This window comes from Olea europaea, chromosome 10 (genome assembly GCF_002742605.1).
Source record: "Olea europaea var. sylvestris chromosome 10, O_europaea_v1, whole genome shotgun sequence".
In the NCBI taxonomy this organism is placed as follows: Eukaryota; Viridiplantae; Streptophyta; class Magnoliopsida; order Lamiales; family Oleaceae; genus Olea; species Olea europaea.
This window is the reverse complement of record NC_036246.1, coordinates 20,892,979-20,904,261: the sequence shown is the minus strand read 5'-3', so window position 1 is coordinate 20,904,261 and position 11,283 is coordinate 20,892,979. Positions and strand designations below refer to the sequence as shown.

The window sequence follows — 11,283 nt, the reverse complement described above, 5'->3', positions numbered from 1 at the left end:
TGACTGCTAATATGTTGGAACTGACAAAATGGCTACTTTGCCCTTCCAAAATGTATAGTCCTCAGAGTCCAATTTTTATAAGGCAAATTTGTTGGGAACAAATCACCTCATAGAGTCCAATGATCTTATCATTGGACTACTGAACTCATGTTGAATGCTTAGAGAGAATGTCTTGGAATGACGATCATCTCATCGTAACGATTAACAAACTCCTTCATTACAAGTATTTGTGATATCTAAATGTTTCGTCCAAATTCCCAAGTACCAATACTGATCTTCAAATTAAGACTTTATGGCACCTTAAAGAACTTGAACTTGAACTAGCAATCATAGGCACATTACTCATTTAGGATTTATGTGATTCATTTAATGATTGAGTAGAGCTTCATTCCTAATGGTCACAAATGAATCATCAATGACATTATATTCAATGTGCATCAATCGTATAATTGCTCTTATTCCTAGAATTAAGGAAAATCCTAATAAGAACGGTAAAAGCTTATTAACAAAAAATGTCCAACTTTATTTACCAATCACGAATGATATATATTGATCGGATAAAAAATTGCGTGTTACTACAATTGAACCATAAAGTATACAACTATGATATCTTGTATGATCATGGAACTTTAGATTATTATGGCGAATAGTTAAATTAAAATATCTTAGGCAAAAGACCGCTCGAATGGCATCAAACCAATAGCTTCATCCTTTTTTGGAAAAAAATAAAATAAAATAGAGAAAGATAAAAAAAAAAAACTAAAAAGGAAAGGAAAAGGAATAAATTATTTTCTGTACCTAGCGTTCATTAGCCATATAAACGCGCCACAACCAATCAAGTTGGTAGAAACATATTTGGAGAGTCAAACCATTCTTTATTTTGAAAAATTACGATAGAAATTCTTTTGAAACTTATCTTTAAGCATTGATTATTTTAAATAGAGAGAATTTTGTATTTAGAGGATCTCTTGAAAATATTCTTAGACCGGAAAGCATCTGTAATAAAGGTGCAAAAACACAAAGGTAAATAATAATAAATTTGGAATGAAATGGACGAAGCAATTAGAGGTAATGGTATTCTCCCAAATGCAGTTACCAACTATTCAAGAGGAATGTCATATGCAGTTACAGCTACTACTGTAATTGTGTTATGTTGCTTCTTTGGTTCAATCTCATTCTAAAGTATGCGACCTGGGAGGATTTGCATCATCAATAAGAACATTGAGTCTGATATGCACCGAAAATACCAATGACTGATAAGTGTATTTTGTACACTTATTTGGATTTAAAAATATAGGCATTTAATAATATTTCATTTACTAGGTGAAACTCGATGGATAGAAGTGGAATTGAAAGAAAGAAGAAAAATTGATAAAAGGGGGCAAGATTCAAAGTTTGGGGACTAAAGTGTAAATACTCAAAAATTGTGTCGAACCTCACGATGAAGATTCGATAATGCTATGGTCAATTGGATGCAATTAGACGTCAAAAGAAATGAAATATGACCAAAATATTTTTACAAATCAATTTTAAACCGCACCAGGACGCTCCATATTTTTAGCTCAAGATTGAAACCCAATTTTGACCTAATAAACATTTGAATTGCAAAAAGGATATTAAGTAATTTTGTATCCGTTTGAGTTATCTTTATAACCCAACTTGAATTGTCTTAATCGGATCTCGGAAGATAAAGTTATGATAAAAATACAAAAGGAAGTGCAATATGATTTTCTACCTGAAAGGTGGTGCGCTGCCTCGGCTACAAGAACTTCTCTAGAGATCGAAGAAGAGCTAGGAGTAAGCTTCCTCACTCAATGTGTTTTGACCCATTTTGAAGTCCATAAAATCCTAATTTTTACACTAACGAGGAGGCTATTATAAATACAAGTTTTCACACTTTTAAAGGGGATTCCATACATTGAGAGGGGGGGGGGGGGGGGGGGGGGGGGGGGGGGGGGGGGGGGGGGGGGGGGGGGGGGGGGGGGGGGGGGGGGGGGGGGGGGGGGGGGGGGGGGGGGGGGAAACACAACTTAAGGATTGAGAGCAAATTCAAGATGAGAAATACAACAATTCAAGGGTTTGAAATTAAGATTTGGAACTAGAAAGAGAACTTGGTGTAAGATTCATCTACTCCTCTACATCTAAATTATAACCCGGTGATGGACTCCACTATTGTTATTTGCTTTTCTTTCTCTATTATGAATAACCAAAATTCTTGTTAGGGCGAACAATGTAATCTACTTGGAATCCTTTACATCTTTTATTTAATATTCTTGTTCTTTGTTCGTTTATTGTTGATTTTACTATGAGTTTAATACAATGAATTACTTGATCACTAATTGATGATTTTGTGAATCTTTTACAAATCGAGAGGTGGGTTTAAGATTTAGACCATATAGTAAAATTTGGTAAATTAATATAATGTGTAGAAATACTTATACTGATTATTGTGATCATAAATGAATTCTTGGAACAAAGATTTCGTTTAACTAAGTTAGATTTGTATAGAGATATGGAATTGAATTAGTTAAATAGGTTCAATGAGAACTCGAAATAAATAAATTGAATATAATAGGAAAATTCGAGTCAGCACTACATTAGATATGAATCTTGATTTAAAATGTAAATGTGTTTAATAGGTGAAATTATCCTGTCCTAATATTTGTTCATTATTTAATCTCTAAACCAATGTTTGTGTGCATCCACGTAGTGTTACGCATTCAAATTAAAATTCCAAACATACAAATCTTTATTAGCTTTTGTCGAATAGTAGCTAGAAAGAAAGTAGATTAAGCTTTAAAGTATAGTTCTCATGGGAAGGATAACCCGAACTCATAGGTCCACTTACCACTTATTCGATATCATGCACTTGCGATAGTAAAAACGCAACAATGACCCATAGGTATAAAAAATTTCGATTGACCCAATTCACAAAATAATATGATGATTCAATTAATTAAATCAAAATAAGGAAAATTATTGATGCACTTTACTAAAGCAATGTACAGGCAAGAAGAGACCCATTTTATGTAAATATTTTAAATTAATTAAATGAAATTAATGTATCTTGAATCTACCACAACCAATTATTGAAGGTATTTATACTATGAATTATATCAAATTAACCAAATCAAATGAAAACCTGACTACATCTCTATTTGTGAATCTGTGATAATGTTGAAGTTGAGAAGGCAAGATGAAGATGCCAGAATTTTACCTTCTTCTTCTTCGGAACGATGACACTGGCAGAGACAATGATAAGAGATTAATTTCCTTTTTTCTTCTTGCTTTTCTTTTCTTGTCTTATGAAATTTTTTGGAGTTTTGGTAAAAGATGGCCAAGAGGCTTAGATGATAGAGATACGATTTGAGAAAGAATTAGGTATGAATTTTCATTATTTTATTTTTGAAGTTAAAAACATAAAAATCAGAATCTTAAAATGAAAAAAAAAAAAAGGTATCAACGGGTTGAGTAGATTAATTAGTGAGTTGGTTGCTTAAATCATAGTCAACCAATTCCAACTTTTTAATAGTTAAAAAATAATTGAATCAATAGAATTTTATGTTCAAATCTATCCAAATAGACCAAACTCGGTTCAACTCGATCGATTTTAATCCCTTTTTCATTTTTTTGGGCCTACCCTAAACAAAGGGTTAATAAAAAGTTTATCTTTATTAGTCAATTCTTCTCAATCTTTTTTTTTTTTTTTTTTTTTTTAACGAGGTGTTCCAACTTGCGCCAGACTATATCCTCGTCCCTGAACCTCCGGCCCCTCAGCAGCTCAGGGAGGTAAATCGCGGGATGTGCCATTGTTGGTTCCCAGGTTCCCACACGGCTTTTACTCCTTCCCCAAAGGGAGCCTTCCTCCATAGTGGTTAATCCACCAATAATTCCTCCTTTATTGGATCAAAGGTTCCCACCAGAAATCGAACTCCCCGACTAGAGACACCTTGAATTGGCCTGGTCCTAAAATATTGTTACAATAAAATAATAATAATCAAATAATAGTAATATTAATAATGGAAAATTGCAACGGGGTTCCAAACCTTTTAATTTGTTACAGATTATACCCACACCTTTTTTTATTTTTGCACCCAAGATCCAAAATCTTTTACTTTGATTGCAATTAGAGGACAACAGATAGAATCCGTCCATTAATCTGTTAGTCAACTTAAAAATTAAAAGTTTGAATCAACGTGACAAATTAAGTGAAGGGGTAAAGTGGTAAATTTTCATATTTTTATAATAATAAAAAAAAAATAATGAACTGTTGATATTCTCCAAACCTCCAACTTCCAAAATCAAAACCAGAAAACTCAGTCATCCCCTACCATTGCCAACCATCCACAAAGCGTCGCACCATAAACCGCAACCACTGTCGATATTGAAATCGAAAATAATAATCTTCAGGCATGATGGTCTCCAAATTAGTGTAGTTGTTGAAAGTATAAACAACGAACTTGTTCTCAATGGAACCCTTCTGTATAGCCCGAGAAGAATAATTCCTTCTTCCCATGGAACCCTCTTCACCCTCCAACCGATTGCTCTAGCCTATATAGGCAAATCCACATTGGTTTTGAGTGATATTGTTTGTGTTGTTTGAGATTGGGGATGACAATGGTCGTGGTGGGCATTGCGGCGCTGTGTAGATGGGTCGTGACAGTAGGCGATGATGGGGTTTCTGATTTTTAGTTTTAGGGATTGGTGGGGGATTTGGAAAAATTGAATAGTTATTTATTTTATTATAGAAAATATAAATTTGCCATTTTATCCTTCACTTAAAATTTTCAAGTTGAGTCAAACTTTTAATTTTTGGGTTCACTGACGGATTAATGAAAAGATTCTGTCCATTGTCTAGGGTTGCAAGTCGAAGTGAAAAGTTTGAAACCATGGATGCAAAAATAAAATATTTGAGTATAGTTTACAATAAATTGAGGGGTCGTTTGTTCCACATTTTTCCAACAAAAATGCATTTTAACATCACATCATGGGTCCTACCTTAAAGTGTTGAAATCAAATATTGTAGGCTGATTTGATAAAAAAATATATTATTTTCCCAAATAATGTGCACGAAACGGGGGCTGAGTGCTTGTTTGGTTTAGATTTTAAATCAATTAAAATCAATTTTTTTATTATTATTTCACATTCAACTGTTATTTTTAAATTTTTCTTTTACAGATATAACCCACTTTATCTTTAATTGTCAAAAAATCAATTTTTAAAATCCCTATCAAACGAAATCTAAATGGTTTGAGACGCAGCACTTTTTAATAATATAATAATAATAATAATGTAGTTAGGCATGAATGATGAGAAATTAACCAGAGCTGCAGAGCATATACGTGTTCAAAGATAACTTGAGAGAGACGAAATCCTGTAGTTCCGATTTGATCAGAATACCATACTTCGACTGTATATTCGAATGGCGACGGTGGCGATAGAAACTCGGCAGGCGGATGAGGCGAAGAACCACCACCACCAAAGCGCGTCGGGCGGCGGAGAAGGGCTTCGGCAATACTATCAGCAACGTATACAGGATCTGCAGCTACTAGTCCGCCAGAGAGACAACGATCTTCAGCGTCTTGAAGCTCAGCGCAACGACCTCAATGGCCGAGGTTTTTACTTCCTCATTTGAACTGTACATAGTATCATAATTATGCCCTTTTTTTCTTATTACCCTAAAATGTTGAATTGACGCGTTTATTTTGTGAATATCGGTTGATTTAAGCTAGTATAGTCCATTGACGATATTATTATTATTATTATTATTATTTTTTGGGGGACGGATTTCTTGTTAACTGGGAGGTGGTCGTTTCGTAAATTTTATTATCATCTCGTTAGTACTGGCCCTTAGAGCAGGGATTTTTCTTTATGAAATAGTTAAATTCAGCTGAGGTTACGTCAATGAAGCGTTTAAATAGTTTAAAATGGACAGGCAAGATATTTTTCCTTACTTGGAACAAATGGACAAGGAAGTATTTATATTTTTCATTTATCATATATATTCAAGAATTGGATGTTATCTCAAATCAAATTCTGTGAAATTGAACTTATGTCTTCTGTACATAGTACTTGGAATTCTGAAACAGATTTTTTTCTTGCAATTTTGAGGTCCACTGGGCTCTATTCAAGTGCCAAAATTTTTATCCAATGTTATAATTTGTGCTGTACATTTCTGTGGCTAGATTAGGCATTATGTGTTTTCTTTATACATTTTTGTAAATAGGAAAGCAGTTGCTTTTTGCTTGCATCTTAGTCACTGGTAGGGTCAAGGATGTGGACTCAACTTAAGATTACCAAGACGAAGATGGTTTGAGTTTAAGAACCTTGTTTTTGATTTTAATCTAACATGTGTACTGGATTTGTTTTGGGACAATTCCTTGACGAACAGTGAGATCACTGAAGGAGGAACTGCAGCTTCTTCAGGAGCCTGGATCATATGTTGGGGAAGTTGTCAAAGTTATGGGAAAATCAAAGGTCTTGGTCAAGGTCAGTGATAATTATTGCTGTTAAGCTGAGTGCTTGTTCTTTTTAATGATTGGGGAATAAATGATATTGTATGGTGGCGACCTTTTTCTTTTTCTGTCTATGAAGGGGATCAAAGAATTTCACCCCTCTCCCATTTTCGTTGAGTATTAACATATAGGTCTATCTATTGTTAAGTCTTTTGAATTAATTCCCTTTGTTAGGCTGTGTCAGCTTGTAATCTTTGTCTCAAATCTATTATTGCACACACTATGTTGGGATTTTGCATGAATTTTTCTTTTCTTTTCCGAGAGTAGACTGACAATTATAGGTGAAATTTTGTGCTTTCTTCTGCTTAGGTCCATCCTGAAGGAAAATATGTTGTTGATATTGACAAGAACATTGATATCACTAAGATTACACCCTCGATGAGGGTTGCTTTACGCAATGACAGCTATGTTCTCCACTTAATCTTGCCTAGTAAAGTCGATCCATTGGTGAACCTCATGAAAGTTGAAAAAGTTCCAGACTCTACTTATGACATGATTGGTGGTCTTGATCAGCAAATTAAAGAGATAAAGGAGGTGCGTATCTTTAATTTTTTTATTGGTTGCTTTGATTTAATATTTCTTAAATTTAGGCATATTCAAAAGTAAAAAGATTTTCCCATCCATGCTGTTTTGGCATCTGCAATCTCGACTTGTTCTTTTCTCTTTAAAAAATAGAAATAATTAAATAGATTGCTCATTCATAATCTCTTTGTATTACATATTTTCATGGTCCAAGTGTATCTTTTACTGTTAAGTGAAATAAACTTTCCAAGTGCTAAGGCCCTGTTCTCTTTACCGTTTTCGGGTCGTTTTCTGTTTTCGATTTTTCAAAACGGTGAAAACGTGTTCTCTTTCCCGTTTTCGAAAACGAATTTTCGAAAACGTTTTCGAAAACGAAAAAAATTTGTGAAGAAAACACAAAACGACTTTTTTGTCGTTTTGGGCGTTTTCAGTGTAAAACTTGAAAAAATTGAAAACACGAGAAATGGTTCCAAAATGGCAAAAAAATACATTTTCAGTAATTTCAAAACAGACACTCAAAACAGAAAATCCAAAATGAATTCAAAATTCAAAACTATAAAATTGAAACACGAAAAGAACAGCCTCTAACATTTGAACATGCCCAACAAGTGAAGCAATAAGACATTAGATAATTTTAGTTTAAAGAATAGAAAGTACTATATTTTTTTTTTGGTGTTTTGAGGTGGTGTTGTGGTGATTCTCAAAATTTTAAAAAAAAAATTATTTTTTTTTGTTTTGAGAAACTAAAAAAAAGAACGCATTTTCAAGAATTTCAAAACAAAAACTCAAAATACAAAACTCAAAATGAATTCAAAACTCAAAACACAAAACTGAAACACAAAGAGAACACCCCCTAATTTTCTAGCCGTTTCAGTGTATTTAACATATTTTTGAAGTTCACTTTAGATGCTTCATTATATTTTTAAAGCTTTCCAATGTCCAACTGGAGAGAATAGCATTAGCACAAGATAATAATTTGATCAATTACATTCTTCATCTGCCTTATCCACAATCCTGATTGGAATGCTGCATTTGAACCTTTTGTTCTCTATTCTCTATCTCATCTACTGGAATGAAGTCTATCTCCTCATTTTTCCAATTTGCAAACGTGTATTCTTTTCAGTCAAATTGATACAGACGGTCAAGAAGCTTCCCACAGATTACTTTAGTCAATATAATCGCTAATCCTTTTTTTTTTTTTTAAGCTGTAAATCTTATTTACCTTTACTGCCTTTGTACCTCGGTTTTGTTTTCTTAACTAAGATTCTATTCTTTGAAACAGAAGGCTGGCCAACCTATAGGCAGTAGCAATATTAGAATTTTGATAGAAAAATAAATGAAAATATAAGTCGACAAATGGAGGTGTCAGTCAAATATATATTAAGGGAATGATGTTTGTGATGTTTTTGACGTGCATAGACTTAAAGAAGTTTCTTCCATAAGAGGGATGAGATTATAGGAATATACTAAAATGATCAGGTGTGGTTGCTAATGATTTGATTTCTTCGAATTTTTTGGTGGATGTATCAATGAATGGAGTGTTCAAAAGGAATTCATGCAGTTGATTTCAAATTAATAACACTTGCTCTTTTTTGTTGTTGCAAATCTAAGGAAGAAGATATTAAAGTTTATGCCCTTGTTTGAGCTCCATTTTTTCAGATTATAATGAAAGGAATAGTAATTTATTTGAAAAATCTGAGGTTAAAAAGAAAGGAATTTTTTTTAGATTTACGTGTAATATTATTTTATTGGAGAGTGTATGGTTGATAAGAAGAGAGAGAAAAATGAATTTTAATTTAATGGGGCCAAACAAGGGCTATAATAGTATTTTTGCTCAGGTCAAGTTATGGAAATCTTTAGGTTGAAACTGAATATGATAACATAAATTGCTCTGAAATATCACCAAAAGGGCGTCTGATGTATATTAAAAAGTTCTTGTAAATAAATACGTTTTCGAGTAAAAGCAACCATGACATGATGACACCAACACTTATCCTCCTTTTTTACGTGGTTTCTTTATTGTTGACTTGCATCTTCTTTTTGGCGTGGTAGTTGTGACCTATAAGTTTCTTACAACATTAAATTTGTGTTTATTCCTAGTATTTCAAGCTGTCTTTTCAGTGGATGTAGGGAGTTTTGCAATTGCTACTTTTTAAAGTTTTGCCATAATTTAATGCCTTCATGTATTATCACTTGATGTATGCTAAAGTTATCGTTTCTAATTAGTCCCCTACTCTCATATTTTTTTTTACAGGTGATTGAACTTCCAATAAAACATCCAGAATTGTTTGAGAGTCTTGGAATTGCCCAACCCAAGGTAATTATCGTCAATAATCAGGTAAAAATCATTTCATTATATTTTGGAAGCCTTATCTAATGGCTTCATTGCTTTTTATTGTTGAAGGGAGTCTTGCTCTACGGGCCTCCAGGAACAGGTAAAACACTGCTTGCAAGGGCTGTGGCTCACCACACTGACTGCACTTTTATTCGAGTTTCGGGCTCTGAATTAGTCCAGAAGTACATTGGAGAAGGCTCAAGGATGGTTAGAGAACTTTTTGTAATGGCCAGGTTAGTTCTTTTTGCCTCTAGCATTGTTTATGTATTATTTTTTCCAAATGCATGCTCCTTTTCCCTTTCAGCCTTTTTTGTTTTTCACTTTTCAACTGTGTGCACTTATCTTTTGACAGAGAGCATGCTCCATCAATCATCTTTATGGATGAAATTGATAGCATAGGATCTGCTCGCATGGAATCTGGAAGTGGCAACGGGGATAGTGAGGTTCAGAGAACTATGCTGGAGCTTCTCAATCAGCTGGATGGATTTGAAGCATCTAACAAGATAAAAGTATGTTTTTTGCCAACTTCATATATAACCTTTAACTTCCTTTTTGACTTGCTCTGAGTTTTAAATTGGTTATGTTTGTTCATAAAATGCTAAAGGAGATAATCTTTATGTATAACTGATATGTACAGGTGTTGATGGCAACCAATAGAATTGACATTCTGGACCAAGCTCTTCTCAGGCCTGGAAGAATAGATAGGAAAATTGAGTTCCCAAATCCCAATGAAGAGGTACACATCACATGCAATATGATCCACTTAGTAAATCTTGTGTATAATGACTACCTTAAATTTTTCTAATATATTATACTAGTTAATATGAGCAAACAGAGATCAGCGCGACGTTAACTTTTTTTCTGGTTAATTTTCATCTCAGTAATATATTTCGGCTCTGATATAGTGATTTTACCCATTTGATTTTTGCATCTAATCGTGGACAATCAATTACAGTCTCGGTTTGACATCTTGAAGATACACTCGAGGAAAATGAATTTGATGAGGGGGATTGATCTGAAGAAGATTGCTGAGAAAATGAATGGTGCGTCTGGTGCAGAACTTAAGGTATGTTTGGGATTTTTAGTTACATTGGCCAGTTAGAAAGCATTAATTTCTTGAAATTATGGATTTGCTACTACCAACTTGTATATACATGTTCACGTTGACTTGCAACTTCATATGTGAATGATTGACCCTTGTGCTGTTAAAGTTTTAACTTCTCTTTGAAGAATTTTTTGTTTCTGAATGTTTAGTTGCTCTTATTTGTTGACGTGCACTGTAGAGGCAATATTTCTACAATATATTTCCTACGCCTTGATGGTACTAGGGATTGGAATATCCATGTTTATGTGGGGGTCTTATTGTTTATTGACCCAAGTGTAATGAGAACCTTTTCCTCAATTGCATCAAGACAAATCAATTATAATGAATGCGAGCTCATGCAAGTAAATTAACCGTGCTTTAGCTACTTATACTAGTATCTGTCTTAATTGAAATTTGTATTTGTTAGTTATTTCATTGGACAAAATTTGGGAAATTATTTTTTAAATATGTAATTTACTTCGTGTCTGATAATTATTCCCATTCAGTCATTTCAGTTGGATGATTACGAAAGTGGACAGTAGAACCCTTCCTTTGAAAATGACCTCTGATAATAAAATTGAGTTGCTGTCTTTAGATGCTTGATGGGAAAAAGGAGCAAAGCCTATTTTTTTACGAAGATTTGATCTTCTATGTGCTGATATTTGTGAACCTACAAAGCTTGTTTCTTATTAATCCTATGATTCTTATCTATCTAGAAAAAGCTCAAATTTAAGCACGTCGACTCATGGCTTAATTTAATTGTTTAGAAATCTGTTATATACTGGTTGCCATTGGAGTCAGATGTAGCGGAATTGACATATTGAAGT

At 33.5% G+C, this 11,283-nt stretch overlaps 1 protein-coding gene across 1 annotated transcript; it reads left to right on the top strand.

The window, feature by feature from the left end:
- The first annotated feature begins 5,271 nt into the window (after positions 1–5,271).
- LOC111401467 (26S proteasome regulatory subunit 8 homolog A-like) lies at positions 5,272–10,489 on the top strand. Its single transcript, XM_023029206.1, has 8 exons — positions 5,272–5,615; positions 6,392–6,489; positions 6,825–7,049; positions 9,292–9,354; positions 9,442–9,605; positions 9,725–9,881; positions 10,010–10,108; positions 10,328–10,489. The coding sequence occupies exons 1-8, from the start codon at positions 5,423–5,425 to the stop codon at positions 10,472–10,474; spliced, it is 1,146 nt and encodes a 381-aa protein (XP_022884974.1). The 5' UTR covers positions 5,272–5,422; the 3' UTR covers positions 10,475–10,489.
- Positions 10,490–11,283: the final 794 nt, after the last annotated feature.